The sequence below is a fragment of the Gobio gobio genome (assembly GCF_949357685.1).
Source record: "Gobio gobio genome assembly, chromosome: 21".
NCBI classification, from domain to species: Eukaryota; Metazoa; Chordata; class Actinopteri; order Cypriniformes; family Gobionidae; genus Gobio; species Gobio gobio.
The window spans coordinates 25,728,426-25,746,414 of record NC_137117.1 but is presented as its reverse complement, the minus strand read 5'-3'; the positions used below and the strand labels follow the sequence as shown (position 1 = coordinate 25,746,414).

At 39.9% G+C, this 17,989-nt stretch overlaps 1 protein-coding gene across 1 annotated transcript in view; it reads left to right on the top strand.

Annotated features, from left to right (window-relative positions):
- rerea (arginine-glutamic acid dipeptide (RE) repeats a) overlaps positions 1-17,989 on the top strand; it is a 122,737-nt gene that overhangs the window by 28,960 nt on the left and 75,788 nt on the right. Inside the window, exon 3 of the mRNA XM_079803456.1 lies at positions 13,830-13,900. Within this exon, the coding sequence (XP_079659582.1) occupies positions 13,830-13,900 (71 nt within the window). The remainder of the gene's footprint in view (positions 1-13,829; positions 13,901-17,989) is intronic.

Genomic DNA, 17,989 nt, shown 5'->3' with positions numbered 1-17,989 from the left:
ATTTTTATTTTTATTTTTCACTGAGTGGCAGAAACGGTGAAACAGTCCACATTAGGTCTTTATTAGGCGCTGAGATTGAGCCTAGACCAGAGCAATAACCTTTTCCTGCGCTGTAAACATGGCCTCTCTTTCACCTGCTGTTTAGAAATTGGTTGTACATGAGACTGGGGGGAAATGTCAACACTCCGGTGGAGGGCAAACCACGGCTCCGTAGCACAGCTGCCGTAGTTCTAAATCATCCTTGCTGTGTCTTTCATTTATTTAGCAGCAACTGAAAGGTCAAGCATTATGCTTAGTTATTTAATGCGAAGGCGTCAAATTATAGCCATTTGTGTAATTTCCAATCTCCTCTCTCCACTCCATCTCTTCTGCTTAGCGGAGATGTGTTTGCTAGGAGGGGGAAGGTGGGGAATGGTGTGATGGGTGCCCCCCCTCCTCTCGCCGCTGCCCCAGTGGAATCGGGTTGGAGGCATTATCTGCTGAAGGTCCTTGAAAACACAGTTGCTGAAGCTCTCTTTCAGTAATAACCCAGCAGACCCCTTCCCTGCTCTGTTTTGGAGAGTACCGCAGCTCTGCTTTAGATAAGATTGAATTGAATCACACACGTCTGAGGCATGTTAGTTGATTTTGTCAGTGCTGCAGTAGATAATAGAAAGCAATGGTCACCATGGTGTTGAAGATGGCTGCACCTTAAAAAGTGCTTTAGTTATTTAAAAAAAGAGGCAGGAATGGATTTTAATTGCACTGCCATGGATGTTGTTTGTTGTTGTAGGGATCCAAGGATTAAGAATTTGCATTGTGCTGTCTATACAGCAAACTTACATTTTTCTTTCAGTGTTATGTACATCATATAGCTAATCTGTTTATGCTTTAGAGACATTATTGTGTTTTGTATAACTTTTTATTAATCACATTTTCCCCCCTCCAACATTTTTAAAATGTTGTTTTTGTGCTTGTTTGTAGGGCTGTACAGTTTGGACAAATTTATGAATTTGCATAAATACATTTATTGATTATTTACAACTATTTATGATTATTAATATAAAAGAAATATGAAAAATAACAAATATTACTATTGTATTTGTTTTTGGGAACCACGCAGCTCTGAAACAACGAAAACACTGGATCATGAGCTGCTTGCATGTAAAAAGTCACATTTAAACACACAGCACATATGTTTAAAGCTACACTATGTAACTTTTCCGTCCACTAGAGGTCGCCTGTTCAAAACAAAGGCGTAGTTTGATGACGCCACGTTTGAGCGCAGAATCTCGGGACATGTGGTCTTCACCTCACAGCCGGTGGGAAACAGTCAGGATAGGACTCGGGCAGAAATCATGTTCATGGATGCGATTATTAACATTACTGTAGTCTGAAGCAGAGCAGGAGCGAGTGTTGTGGAGCTGAGCAAGGCCGCAGGAGCGATTGAAGAGCGGGACTGTTATTATGGCATAGTCGCTGGCGGGACTTTTATTAAGACACGATTGCCGGCGGCACTTCCTCTTCTCCAGTGCTGAGTGTGAGGTAACGCAGCTCTGTTTATCGTATTAGATATATCTGAGTGTGTTGAAAAGGAAGTTATGACGTTCGCTCGGCGGCTGCTATGACACTTGTTCACAATGCAGTGACAGTAAAGTGTTTCACTGAATAAAACCGGAGACCGAGGGTGACGCAGATATGACGCAATCGACAGGCGACTCCCTCACACGCATAGCTCACACGTCCCGGCTCCTTGGTTAAAATAGCAATTTTCTCACGATTTACAAATAGTGGAAAACATTTGGGATATTCTAAGTACTCAACTGAACAAAATATATAACACTGGCTTAGTGGTTTCTGGATGTTTTACTGCAAAAATCCTACATAGTTCACCTTTAATTCACAGCCATTATGATTTCATAATTGTGCTAAGCCATATTGCGATTTTGGGTTTATTTTCGATTAATTGCGCAGGCTTTGCCATATGTGCATGCATTCGGTTTGTGGTCAGTCGCTGCAGCCTTATTGCGATCAGATTTGATTCGAGTGGCTTAAGTAGACACAAAGCCTGTGCTGGATTAAACCCTACTAAATGTTAAATCCTTTTATACTTGTCTAGTGACACACAATATGTAAAACTGGCCACCCTTGGAGTGGGTATTAAAAACGGCGAGAAGCCAACGGAAAAAGAGAGAGTGTAATCAAGGGAGAGAACTGAAACAAGACAATAATTGCTTTTGTGGCTCGAGAGAGTCGGCTGCGTGCACGTATGACACTAGATAAGAGGAAGTAATATTGAAAGCCAACACAGAGATCTCCCTCATACATTTTGTCCGCTAACATTTTTATAGCAAGCTTAGTGTGCATTTATTAGGATGTCTGGGAAAAAAGCAAATAAGGCACGTAGTCTCGTCGTTTGATTGTGCTTGAGTGAGGAAGGAAGAAAGGGAAGGAGAAGAGGAGTGAGTGTGGAGTGTGCTACTGATGGGGAGAGAGAGATAGAGAGGCATTTGTATTGCAGACAGGGCCGCTCGGATGGAAGGAAGAGTAAAGCATCTGAATCGATCAGGCCTTTGAGTGGCGTTCTCATGTCCAGTCTCCCTGTAGCTTTGCGGATATTCGCTACACAGAGGCAGCTTATGGATCCAGCCAGGAGATTATACACATATGAGATCAATACTCAGGCCTCTGCGAGCTGGCCGTGGCTGTCTGCAGTCCGTCTTTACAACATGCAGTCGCACCAATGTCCTTGTACTGTGACGGCAATTTGTCTCCCTGGCTGCCATTTGGCTTTTAAAATGGAGAGCTCATCAAGCGGGATTGGCTGGATGAGTACCACTCCCACCCGTGTGATGAGAATGCTGACAATAAAGAGAGGTGAATGTCCACGGTGGGCTTTATGATGTGCATTATCTCATCCAAAACCTAGTGGGCTGCCTACCTAGAGAGTGATTCATACCTGCCAACTAGGGTTGGGTATCGTTTAAATTTGAACGAATTCCGATTCTGCTTATTGATTCCGATTCTTATCGATTCCTAATTTAGATTCCAATACATATCATTCACATTTATTATTGTTATTGCAGAACACTTCATTGTAGCTGAATACCATGAACAAAAATCAACAGGCTAGCAACTTTTGCCTATGGTTTAAAAATGCCATAGCAAATAAAAAGCCTAATATAAATTTCAAGCATTATTAAAGACAAGTAAACACTTAAAAAAAGTACAAATTAAGTAATTGAAAAAAGAACAAATTAGCAATTGCACAAATAAATACAATTGAACAGATAGGATTGAAATAAACATTTTCAGGTAGGTACAGAAACTGTAATCAAATGTAAATGAACACTGCACTTTATTAATAAAATATAGGCACAGCGTGTGTGTGTTTGCAGCGCAGAAAACGGTTAAAAATCACAATAAAATATGCGCACAGTAACCGATAAGTGGAATCGAAATGTGCGTTTCTTATCGAATCATTGGTTCTGGGCAATTTGGAACCGGTTCTAAAATGAAACCGGTTCTCGGGGTCAGGGTGAAATTGCAAGCACAAACCTCAATAATTGAAAATTTTCCCCATAGACTGGAATGAGACCATTTACATCTCACGCTTTTTTGGCACTCTGGCCTGACAGGTCGTTGTTGGGTCTCAGTTCAGGAATGGCAGCGCGGAGTGCACGTGAACCGATCATATCTTCTGCTTTACTAGTTACAACATGAAATGAACATGAATTAACATCGGAAGGTATGTTGAAATATATACAGTACAACTTCCGGAATCCGAATCATGTCCCATATAATCACTCAGTCAGTGTTTCAACCGCGGAAAGATGTCAAAACAGCTTGTAAACAATGTCACATTTACCTTATAAAAGCCATTCTGTGTCCAAAAACTTGGTAGTTTAACTAGAAAGATAGTATATGTATATGCACTATAGGCTGAGAGAGATTTTTTTCTCTGAGGAAATTTGCCTTGTACTGTACCTGATAGGCTCCAAGTTAAGCAATATTGATTTCAAGTTAATCGAATCGCAAGTTTGGGAATCGAAATCGAGTCCAATTGTGTGTCAATGCCCAGCCCTAGGGTCAATCAACCGTTTTTTTTTTCTAGTTTTTTTTGTTTTACTTAAATAAAATAAAATCACGAAAATTTCCTCATGGGGGAAGATGCCCTCCGAACCCCCTACAACTATTTAGTTCGTAAGCATGTAATCTTTTTCACCTCTTGTGAGTTTGCAGGTCTGCTGTTTTGAGGTGGCATAGGTGTACTCTTGGTGAAAACGCTGTACAGAAAGGTTAGCAGTAGGGGTGCACCGATCCGACTTTTTCAGTCCCGATACCGATACCGATGCCTGGGTTTGTGTATCTGTCGATACCCGATACCGATCCGATATATTGTTGAATTAATAATAAACTGTATATCTTCCACCTTATACCTTCCTTGAAGAGACTAAAGGCACCAGACTTTACTAACTAAACATAACTAAGACAAAATAACAGATGTATGTAAGGTGTTGAATTCTTATTTATTTAAAAAACAATTGTGCATTCAAATCTAAAATAGAATGTAATCTAACTTCTTTAAATAAATAAAATGTAGCAGTGGAAACAAAAAACAGTGTATTGGTCAAACATACAATAGTAATCTGACAGTTACCAAACATTTTTTACACTACAGATAATTGTTTTGGTATATAATCATATCAATATTAAAAAGTAGCATTACAAATGAACAAATAGTCTAATTTTCTACCATATGCAATTTAATAAAAATTTTCAGCTAGCTAATAACAACTTTGTTCTGGTTTCACCTCACTCCAGATTAAATGATTGTAGGCTAGGCCTATTTATTTTACTACACATTGTCAACAGAAATAAGATGAAATACTGTTGATAATTAAAAATAATTCTTACTACCCACTCTTGCTAAAATGGGTAAGCACACTTGTGTTCTCATTTCAGTTGCGTTCTGAGTAAATTAATAAACTGAGTTCATGAGTTCAGTGTTGGACGGATCAGTTGTTCTGGCCAGTCGTTAAAATGATTCGGTTCAAAGGAGTCATTAGGTCACGAATCGGACATTAGCAGACGCGTTGTGTGCGAATCCCGTCTGTTAGAACATCGCGAAAGATGTCAACACACAGAAAACACTTCATAACTGGATATAATTTGTCTCCCGCTTATTGAAAGTATGCTTTATGTCAGCTGGTCAGAGAAGAGTCAATGTTTTTTGAGCGCAATTCACACCCAGTGATAATTCAAGGACAAAATTGTCCGAATGTGTCACGTGCAACATGGTTTCGGTCTTCCGAGCTTTTGATTTGGATTAATATGTGAAATATGAGAGCGAACACTGATTATTTTGAAGACCCAGAGAGCGCGCGCGGGGGAGGAGCTCTCAGATCGGTCTCTCTGTCACTCAGTCACAAGCGCAGCATCTGTTCTACATCACTCGTAAATCACAATAACTCATCAAATTAGGCTTTGGCCGTCAAAAAAATGTCAATGCAGGAAAGACCCTTACTTTGCAGTAATACCCTCGAAACAGCGACGAACTAGTTGGCGTGGCAAGCGTGAAATATCTCCTCCACACAGCCGACTCTCTGGCTCGCTCCCTTCTAGCATGCGACACACGTGAAGCTGACGAATGACGTAGGTTCTGCTGCGACGGAAAAAAACACCTGGATCGGCTTGTGGATCTGTTAATTTTTCCGATCCCCGATCCAGCTATTTTGTCAGTATCGCGGCCGATATCCGATCCTAATATCGTATCGGTGCACCCCTAGTTAGCAGCATGATTATTTGCCCCCACCCTAGATTGTTTATCAGCTGAGAGACAAGTTGTTTTTTGTTAGTCCATGTGGTGTAAAATTTATTGTAATTTTTCTTAAATTAATAATAATAAAAGGTTATTAATTCAAGTTCAATTTAGTTTTTACTTTTCAGTATCTATTTACAGCATTTTATTTTATTCAAAGAAATAATAATAATAATAGATTAATAATAATAACAACATCAACGTATAAATGTATTACATTTTCAGTCAATTATAATGAAGTATGAAATTGGTACATCCCTACCCAATGTCTAAGGTAGTATTGCTTGTATCCTTCTCAGTGTAGGCAATCCCAGAATGCCCAGAAGGCAATGTGACAAGTTCAGTGGAAAAAAAACAAACAAACAATATTTGCACATGCTATTTTAAAAAAATATATTTTTAGAGTATTATGTGGTTAGCTTGGCAACATGCTAACGTTAAACATGACATGTCAATTTGTACACATCACATTAGGAGTTCAATTTGTGTGAAGTTCCAGTTCAGTCACTTGTGAGGTTTCTTTAGGCAGCGGGTTTCTTTAGATGGGAAGGCAGCTCAATGGGTTTTGTAACAGAGCTTATTGTTGGGGTTATGATGGTGAGGTGAAGGTCTAGATGTTGAGTAGAGATGAGTACGTCCCTGAAGATGGCCTCTCTTTCTCTCTGTCTCCTGGCTGCCTGTGGGTGTCTGGACAGCTGTCACCTAATTACGGAGCCACCCAAAGCCTGCAGATCTCCACCGGGAGCTTGAACACATCGTCCTCCACACAGAGCTGAGTGGTTCCTCGTCAGCTCGCAAATGTCATTTCAAGACGGGTTCTTTGTCTGCTCGCAATTTTGCCTGATTAGCAGCTCGGTGTACGTTTCATGTTTGTCAGTGGATCCAGTAGAGAGATGTTATAGAAACACTAACAGGCGAACAAAGCTTCAGATCTTTCCCTGGAACACAGTCAAAAATGAACACAATAGACTTGGTGGGGTGAAAATGGACATGCACCACCTTCGCAAAGAGCGTTCGGGCCATTGCTGAAATAAACTTCTCTGTTTGTTGTCAAGGGGAGAAACCAGGCTCTCTCTTAGCTTAGAGTCATGTATTATTCAGCGAGGTGAGACTAACTGCATTTGACCACCTGAGTGAGTCATCAAGCAGCAGTCTTCATCTTCCTGTTGCTCTTCTGAGGAGACAGCAACAGTATCACCCCATGTAGAGAGACAACTTTTCCATGCATGTCTTCTACCCTGCTTCCAGCTGTCTCAAGATTTAGACAGACAGAAAGAGAGATGGGGGATGAAAAGCAGGCAGAGGCAGAGCAGGCGACAAGGAGACCCTCATATCCTTATCTTGAAGGGGAGAACAGAAGCTTTGCTGTTTAAATCAAATCAAATGGGTTCAATTGAAAGGGACACATTTTAACCTCATGTAGCATTTATTTTTTCCCTGAGGGTCACTCATGTTAAGGATTTTTGTGCCAGAAAGGTCATAATTTAGTTTGTGGCCCTTTAACTGACTAGGGACGCATGATGCATCTGTACCACATTGTTTATCTTATTGATTTCTTTCTCTGTTTTATTATATTGATTCATTGATTCATTTGTGTAAAAAAAATCATATATATATATATATATTTTAACCTTTTTAAATATTGGCTATTTATCGGTTATCAACCCTAACATGAAGATGAATGGCTTATCATATCGACAGGAATTTAACATATTGTCAGATCCATATATCTGACCTTTAGTTGTTTCGTTTCTGTGCCTTTTAATATTTCTATAGGTAAATGAACTCTGTTACGATCGGCTCACCCTTCATAATAGCAGTGTTAAACACAATGCATTTACGTTAAGATGTACAAACAGTCATATCGTTAGGCATGTTTGTTTCGTTTTAAACCTCCATTTGTCAAATTGTATTCTTCCCAAAATAAAAGGCTCAAGTGTCACTGAAATTCTTCCTTTACAACATTTCAAACAGTGTGCAGAGAAATCCCTACCAAGCCAATAGCTGGAAATAAAAGAGCCAGATCTATTCTGAAATTTCCCTTCGTGTAGCATTGTATGACAGGAAGACTGTAGAGGCTTTTGTGAAATTGAACCACCTGCCAATTACAAATTAGAAAGCTGCTACAGACTAAGTGTACCACACTCGTCAAACGGCTTCTGTTCCCGGCCCAGGGGGAGTCAGCTTTTTCCTGGCTTCTACTCTTAGGGCAAGGCTGCATAAGGTTTGATAATTTGGGCCGAAGATATTAATCTCCTGCTATGAGAGAATTTGCAAACTTGACAGGGTGGATGTGGGAGAAGTGCAGAATAAGTTTGTGTGTCTGTTTGAAGCTGCAGGTCTCAAGGCAAAGGAAATGAGCAGCAGTGTAAATTGGATGAGCAGGGTTAAGACCGGCCTGTTCCTTCTGACACGGGGCATTGGTGCCAGCTGAAGCACCTGCACTGAAGTACTTCCCAGTATGATGTGACACGAGTGGTGCAGGTCGACACTTTGCTGCTTGTCGGTCATGTAGGAAGAGGGGTGTGAATGTGACACGTGGAGTGTGAAGTCAGCGCCTGGTCCAAACCCCCTACCATTTCATTATTGCATTCCTCCGGCTATTTTAATTTCACGATGAGCATGACCACAGTGAATGTCTGCATTTAACAATAAGCCAAGGTGTCACCTTGCAAGAAGGTATTATCGACAGTAACACCGGCCCTTTTTTGAAGGAAACAGCTTAGCGCATGTGAAATATTAATATTTTGCTTTAGCCTTTTTTGTGTCTCAGCCTTCCTCCTTGGAGGTGGAGTGGATTACAACAGCAACTGAATTGACACGGAAAGCAGGACAGGTCTCTTTCATCGGTAAAGGTGTGTTTTAAATTAGCCACGCTTTACCGGTTTAGAAGAATGGCTGAGTGAACAATAAGCCTCGGCGGGAAAGGAGGACGATTGGATGAGTGCTACCCCTCTTCCCTTTCTGCATGAATATTCATGTTGCTAAGTGACAGATGACAATACATTAAGAAATAATACCTGCAAACAGATCAACTTCTAACATCCGCTAGGGTGTTTTGTTAGTTTCTTTAAGCATGGGTACGTGTGTGTGTGTGTGTGTGTGAATGCGTCTCGGCGTGTGATGGACTATTTCTTCAGCTCAATAAATCTCAATCTAAGGATGAGGCCAGGCTGCTCCAGTGGAGTGGTCGATAATGGATCTGTGCTGTTTGCAAAGCCCCCACCCTTCTGTTCTCTCAGGCCACTAAAAGAGAGAGTGAGAGAGTCAGGTAAAGAGACAGACAGAGAGAGAGAGCTGGGACCTGCGGCCTGTGGGAGGCATTTGGGAGTCCACAAAGCCCCTAGAACAGCACACATCCCCTCAAATCCTATACACCCCTCCCCCAGACACTCCTCTCTCTCTTTTTCTTTTGGTCTCTTTCCCTTTTTTCTCTGCCTGCTCATTCTCTGATGGAGAAGGGGCTTCTCTAAAAGCACAAAATGGCTGGAACGCAGCTGAACAGATTGGAGTCTTAAAGGTCCGCTCTCAAAGTACAGCGCAAATTACAGCCTCGCAACTCTCCATGGCCAGTGAGGACTTTCATTATTGTAAAATATTAAACACAATTTATTTCCCAAGGACCTTTTGTTTTGAAAAGAGTTTCACAGACGGGTGGGAAAAGTACCTTTTGGGTTGTTTTAAAAACACATTTTTTTGGCTGGTTTTTGCAGGCTTTAGCAATGCTTTTTCTGTCTATTTAAAAAAAATTGACATCACAATTGCTTTATTATTTGGCCAGCATATTTCTCATTACATTTCGAGACCGCAAATGGTGGCATTAATAACATCTTTGATTTGGACTTAAGTCACAATGTTAATGTGCGTCCACATTAGCTAAATTTTTTAGTGAACAAAAGGTGTCAGTGGTGTAGAGATGTATGAAGCGCAGCTCAGACTGAAGTCACTTTCAAACCAAGCAGCTTTCTATTGGCCAACGCAGCGAGTCCGTGTGACCAAGTTGAACCGATGCAAAATCTGCATGGGGAAATTTTCTGCACTCACGTGAAATTACCAAACGTGTGGATTGGTCGAATATTGAATATGAATATGAACATTGAATGTGAACAGAAATATTGAAATTTCTGGATTTTGCATGCGAAAATAAGCTGAACAAGGATAAATGTGATCATGTTGTTTTTGGTATAATTCATTTAGTCAATTTGTTTAATATTGGAGTAATTAACTGGATCATTTACTCACCCGCAAGTTGTTCCAAACCTGTATGCATTTCTTTCTTCTGCTGAAGATATTTTGAAGAATGTCGGTAACCAAACAATTGATGGACCACATTGACTTCCATAGTATTTTTTTTTTTCCATGCTATGGAAGTCAATGGGGTCCATCAACTGTTTGGTTACCCACATTCTTCTAAATATTTTCTTTTGTGTTTAGCAGAAGAAAGAAATTCATACAGGTTTGGAACAACTTGAGGGTGAGTAAATGATGACTGTTTTCATTTTTGGGGTGAACTATCCCTTTAATTATTTTGAAAAATACATAAATAGTGAAAAATAGATGATTTAGTAGTCACATTTATGGCTTCATTTACCCTATGAAGAATTTTAAACCAGACCTTTATACCTCAGTATTTTCTTTACGGCTCACAGCACAGATATCTATTGCCTTGTCAGTATGTTGGGAATCCATTTCCTCTAAATGAATCTACCAGCCGGGTTAAGAGACTATAAGCCGCAATTCTCAAAGGTAAATCCCTCTCAACACCGCCTGGGATGTTCTGAAACATGTCATCTCATTTCATTTGAGATTTGTCTCTTTTGTTCTTCAGCCTCCCCTCCCCCTTTGTGGAAGGCTGTCAGTCACGGCTCTGATGGATATATTCACTTACGTTATCTTGTAAATGAGAGAATGAGCGCAGGAAAAAAAAAACAGATGGGCAGAGCTCAGCCCACCCCACTAACACACTATAAAGCCTTAGAATACCCTGTGCGGGCCGGCTCTGATAACAAGCCTTTCCTGTCACACATGCAACACACTCAAAATGGCCCCCTTGCATTCTTAACACCCCCCCCCCCCCCCCCCTCCCAACGAATGGTTTACAATGTGCTCAGACTATTAAATATCTTTATTCCGCCTGCTGCATTGAACAGATAAACGCAATGAGATCAATAACAAAACAAATAAATAAAAGATGTGCACTAAGAAGGCTGGAACGGAATTGCTCTCCTTTTGTTAGTAGTAGCTTTTTAGCCTCCTCAGCCCATGCTACGTGAATTCATGCTACGTGAATTCATCCCTGGAATACTGAAGCGTTCAGATAAACATTTATCTCCATGCAGTTTTAGCACTACAGAGACACAAAGACTTCTAGCATCTCCAGATCTGTGCTTAGAGCGATGACACACACACAGGCTGCTATCCTCGCCATAGTGTGAGAGTGTGTTTGTGCCACGCTCCAGAAGCTGTGTGTTCAGATATGGCTGCTGGGTAACTGCGAGGCTCAACCCCACCATCAACACACACTACTTGCTTACGATTTTAGCTAACTGGAGACAAGATGGTGGAGTCGCACTTGCTTGTTAAGGCACGACTTGTGTCTTAAACACGCGGCATGGCCTTTGTTTATGAGCGAGGAAGTGTGAATGAATCATGGGTTCGGGAGTATGTTATGACTTTTGAATTCAGCTTCCTGAGAAGCCACTTTTTTAACATCCTGTTCGCTATTAGTTAACTCTGTATTGAGTTTAGCTATAAAATGAATGTTTATTTTTATTTTAGCATTATATTAATGTTGATGTATGTTTTATGGCCTGAGAGCCGGGGCCGTCTTTCCATCCTCAAAAAATTGGGTGAGAAAATAAACCACATTACAAAAATAAAACAACGCAAATAATACATTAAAAAGTGTTCCTTTTTTTATAAAGTAACAGTGTCCAACAGCAACACCTGCAGTTAACGTTAAAGCGATATTCCCTCCACTGAGCCCATTGACTTTTGACTTTTAACAAACTCCCTAAAGCGTGCGGTGGGTTTGGTGGAGGGTATATCAGTTCACAAATAAAACATATTCTTTAAATTGTTACTGTAGTTGGTTATTATTTTAGAATAAATGTAAAAATGCTTAACACCAACTTGGTCAGATTTATACTTGGTTTTAATTAAAAAAAATTAAGAATGAATTACATAGTAGCTATAGTTAATGAATACAAAATGGAACTGTATTGAAATAGAATTTTTGCTGTATTGTTTATTTAACCAGGGAAATGTGATGACATTAAGTGCAACTCGGACATGAATTTACATTTGATTTATAAAATAATTATTTGTCTCATTGTAGGATGCCACTGCTGAGAGCTGATGTTTAATCTCTGCTTTTAAAATTTCAAATTGCTTTTCAGTCAACTGTGTCATTATGAAATGGCATTTGTGAACAGAAATTGATTGGATCATGAAAAGTGGGCAGTGCCTACCTGAATTTAGCCAGACTTAAATGCTGAAATGCTTGGATATTGGTTCACAGTATCTAATAGACCACATGGCCTAGGTGATGTCATCAGAAAAGCAATTTAATAACTTGCTCCGCCTCTAATGACATCACCCAGGTCAAATGGCCTTAATTATTTGTAGGTTAAAGTCAACATGAAATTGTATTTGTGAGCAGTTTTTGTACAATGACTTTTTTTTGACTGAAACAGTATATTCAATGAGAAAAAAATAATAATGGTGAGACCTCAAAGTTGATTGGATTGTGAAAAGTGGCAGGTCCCAACATAAACTTAGCCAGACTTGAACGCAAAATAGCTTTTCGGCTTTTGGTTAACATTATCTAATAGACTGGATGGCCTAGGTGATGTCATCAAAAAATTAAGTCATTTCAGAGGTGGAGCAAGTTGTCACATTTTGATTAAAGATGAAAGATTTCTTGGAATAATGTGAACCGACGACTTTGGCACTAGGAATGTCTATTGAAGTAAAAAAAGGACAGTTTTGATTTTCATGTTGACTTGAAACCAGAGCAACCCCATCACCTCATCTCAAGCTGAATGGTGTAGGTCTAGGTAACACAAATACTGGCTTGGATGCCAGTGTAAAATGGATTTGTAGTGTGAAATGGCAATGTAATGTAATGAGTGTTTTGAATGGAGCGGTGGCTGGCACCTCAGAGTCTGACAGAGGGTGATCCGAGCAGCCGAGAACTGCCCTCTTTGTTTTTTCAACACATTTGAACTATCAAAGAATGCTTGTCTTCAAACTGGAGGCTCATTCTTCTGTGTAAATAAGATTCTTATCTAGCAAACAGCTCGAACACTCCCTTTCTTTTAAACAGACATCGTTTTTTTTTTCCCCAAATAACTCTCAGTAATTTTGATGTCGGTACAGCACGGCACTGAAGTATTTTCCATTTCAAGAGCGCCTCAGATTGTCTCTCTGCGGAGAAGCGGGTGGAACAAGAGGGTGATCTTTTCATCCCCCGCACTCTACAAATGTTTGGCAGATTGACCGCAGAGGAAGGAAGTATGTGTGCGTGTATGTGCGTCTCCTTAGCTAAAGCTGCTTTCTCTTGTTGGGGATGTGCAGTGTGAATGTTTTTGTTAAGGAGACGAAGGTTCATGACCTGGCCATACCACCAGTCACATTTAATTTAAACACAGAGGCCCTCTGCTCAGCTTCACTTCAGAGGAGGAAAATCTACATCATTTTTGCGTGATTTAGGATACGTTTTGCATCGTATCAGCTTCACATTGTCTCCTGTGTTGGGTTGGTGTGTTTTCTTCTCTACAAAATAACCCTGCCATCACATAAAAATTTTGGAGCAATACTCATCTGCTTTCTCATACTCCCCTTGATGTTTGTTCTGGAAAGGGCGGACTGTCCTGCATCCAAAAGCCCTTTAATCCTATTACTCGCATTCCAGTTGTGTTTTACAAAGGGAAACAGATTTTGTGCAGGTTTGAGAAATGAAGATAATTGAGATCTTATCTGACAGTCTAGATGATGTTGGTAACACTCTTGTTTGTCATCCTCACAGATTGTGTGTATATAGAGAGCCGACGGCCGAACACGCCCTACTTCATCTGTAGCATTCAGGACTTCAAGCTGGTGAGTTGACTCGGCTTTTCCTTCCCCTCATCTGTCCAGATCAAGGCTCCCTCTCTGCCGGCCCTTATGTAACCCTGTTGCCATTGTGTTTCATTTGTTATCTTTTTCTATACGTCAGAAACAGGATCAAACACAGAGGTTTAATGAGGGTAATTGCTTTGATTCATTTCAGTATAGTTTTGCAATGAGATGGCCAGTTGCTGTTGATGTCCAGGAGCAATTCTGCTACAATGTTGAGAATTGTTTCATACGTTTAGATTGTCCTGTACACTTGGTTAAGCAGGCTTTTGTTGGAAATTAATTGTGCTGACAGTTGGCTTTTTGCTACTTTTAATGCCTGTGTTTTTTTACTCTATAGGAAAATCAGCCTGCAACACACTGAGATTTACAAGTTTAATTAGCTTGTGTGAAGTGGAGCACCAGATATTCTCTACAAAGCCTCATCTAGCTCACACATGTTTACGTTGTAGCGCCAGCTTGGTTTTACATGCCGTTAATTGATCAATTAAAAAAAGCGAGAGAAAAGGAAAGAAACTCCTTTTGCAGATTGTAGTTCTCGCCATTTGATCTGCTCTTTGCTGATGCTTTTTATATAGATTATTAATCAGCTACTTAAAAAAACTTGAATCTTCAAAGGACACATTGATCAGAAAGCAAAACCACCTCAGATTCAGTCCGTTTTATTAGGCCAATATATTTCCATGATTTATTTCCCCCAGCGACCGCAGACAGCTGTGTTTTTTTCCTTCCACGGGTGCCACATTTGATGTGACATAACGTTATCTCAACATAGGGACCAAGTAAATAAGCGCATTATGGCTTTTCTGATGGCTATTTCCCCACACCAGGACACAATTAGCCAAAGAGGTCCTTCGGCTTGCCCGCCACCCCCCTTGTGGTGGAAGACCCATGAGGCTTTGTTAATGGTACTGAACAGCTAAGGTGCTGATGGGAGGGGGTGGACACAGGGCAGGCTGGCTTATGACAGTGGGGGAGCTGAAGTGGGGGGTTCAGTGGGGAGTTCAGGGCTGGCTGGATGAGTGAAAAGGATGTGCAGAGGAAGGGAGGGTAGGTAGGCGAGAGCGTGCCAGAGCCCGGGCATCCAAGCAGCCTGTAATCGGATTGCTTGGAAGAGTGCTGAGGGCAGCAAAATCTGCTCTTGCCAAGAATAACATATAGTATGTTTTGTGATTATCTTCTCCTTGATTAAGTGCAGATCTAGGGGTCTTTGTCTGATGGGTGTAAATGTCACAAGACTTCACTGGCCCTCCTTGCTAGCTTTTAATCCATCTCATTAGTCGATGCTCATCCATGTTGTTGGCTGTGAAGTTGATTGGATACTGGTTTGTCAGTGTGTGTGTGTGTGTATATATATATATATATATATATATATATATATATATATATATATATATATATATATATATATATATATATATACACAATAAATATATATATATATATATATATATATATATAAATATACATATATACATATATATTAGGGCTGTCAATTAGAGCCCGACCGATATTATCGGCCGATATTAGGCTTTTTCCAAACTATCGGTATCGTAGGGCTGCTCGATTATGGAAAAAATCATAATCACGATTATTTTGGTCAATATTGAAATCACGATTATGTAACACGATTATTTCACATGACTTTGGGAATGTGTTGTATTTATTAAAAAGACACCTTTCAACAATTCAATTGAAATTGTAACATTTGTTGTACTTTTTGAACTATTAAAATAAATAATATAACATATTCAAATCAAAGTATAAAAGTATTCATGTAAAAATGATAATCACAAATAAATAAGATCAACAATAGGCTTATGGTTCGGCTAGATATGCTTTTTTCAGGTACGTCTAACATTAGTTTTCAGGTACAGAAATGTCTCAAATGTAAAATAACATTGCATATTTGAGTGCATAAATTAAAGATGAATCCTATTAAACTTACAAAAGCTATTCAATCCGGATCGGATATGCGTCGTCTTTCTCGACTGTATAAAGTTCACTTAAGGCATATACAGACTATGTCTGCTAGGATTCTCATCAAGATGGACATGTTGACATAAGTTTTGTGTGAGTTTGTCCGTTCAAGAGCAAGACTTGAAAGAGAACTCAATATTTGCGCGCTGAGAGACGTGTGCGCGCTCTCGGATGAGTGCACAGAGATACATTTCCTCACAGCGCGCGCGGCTTCTCATTCTCTTCTGGCTCTACACCCGGGTGATGACGGGCAAAACGACTGGTCATATTCAAACATACGGCAGCACTCGCATGCATTGAACAAAGTTTACAAAGAGAGAATTATTTGAGAAATATGAGGGGAAAAAGGACGTTTACACGGCACCCCTGCTCTCGTCAGTTTTTGTTTCTTTATTAGATTGTCATAGGTCACTCTGTTTAATTTTCAAGTGGTTAAACAAATTCGTGCTGTTCCCTTGCGTTGCAGCCACTGCCATGTAGAAAATCTTGCACGTAGCATGTTTCTGCTCGTCGTCTGATTCCTCGAAGCCAAACTGTTCCCAGACAACGGAGTTGGTTTTGCCTTTTTCGCTCAGCAAACGCTGCTGTAACTGCCCTCCTTCTGCCATCTTTACTCGCGCAGAGTTTTTAAATTCCAGCGGATGATATGCACACGAGACTCGCGACTCCCGATCTGAGAAAGTTTGTGGCTTCGGGAGGGGCGGATGAGCGCATGCGCGTTTCATTCAGAACGCAAGGCAAAATAATCGTTTTTTCTCGATTGTACTATTTTGGTGATCGTTGGGAGGCAAAATCGAAATCGAAATCGAAATTCGATTAATTGCACAGCCCTACGGTATCGGCATTTATGATGGCCGATAAATGAATATTTTTTTTTAAATAAAAAAACCGGACGAAACACCTCTCAAACACATTGAGTGTTGGCGTTTCATAGTTTGTCCACCAGAGGGCGCTTTACAACATGCCGGCTGGCAACACCACCAGCTGATCCAGCAGAGTCATGCTGAGCTTCAGCGCTCTGAGCGCTGCATTCACAACACAGATCATCCGCGAAATGCATGTAAGTTGGCAACGAGACATACATTGCTTGAATTGAATAACAGTTAAAAGAACATCCCCATCAGTTCTCTTAACTCAAATAACATGACAATTTGTAACTGCCAAGTCCAGTTTTGCTGTTACATGTAAGCCAAGAGAGCTGGTAATTACGCTAGGTTACAGTTGACTGACTTATTTTACCTCGGACAATGTGACTGAATAAGATGTATTTCTTTAATAGTCTGACAGTTTGACATCATGAGACGTATCATCTCTCCCCTGCCCGTTATTTTGAAAAAGTATACATATTTCTAAATTATAACTTATCATAGACGCTAATCACAAAGCTAGCTAATGTCATGGCTATCAGTGGGAGACCGCTAACATTAATGCGCCTTGAAAAACACAACAAACTTATTCTGCCTAAATAAAGTAATGATTACTGTATTTATAACTAGCATATTTGTAGTTCCAGTCTCTGCATTGTAAATCGTAAGTTAGGCTCGTGAAGAGTGAACGAAAGTGCGTGACTTCGTTCAGACGCCGCATTAACGAGTCAAATAATGGATTACACGAGTCATCATCAGTAACGTTAGTAGATTTTAGAAGGCAGGCAGCAAATGATGATTGAAAATGGTTTGTGGTAGCTTGATGGATAGAATTAAAAGTGCATGTAAAGGGATAAGCAAGTTGACATTGTAATTATAAGGTGGCTCATATTTATACTGTATATAGTTTATGTTTTGCTGTTGTTGTTATTTATCAGAACTTCTAGAACTTAACTGAATATTTTTTTTTTCCAGTCTTGCTAAAAGTTATATTTATAAAGCTTACCACATCTATTAATACTGGTAACTTTGATTTTTGGTTTTTGTTAGCCTATTGTGTTTTCGTCCAAACGACTTTAAGTTTCATATCTTAAGTTTGTATTTTTATACATTTTATTTATCAGAACTTTAATATATTTTATGTTCCTCTGTTCTGTTGTGACAATAAAACAAACAAGTTTATTTTTAAACTGCATTATCATATTATTTTAGAGAGGCTGAGGGA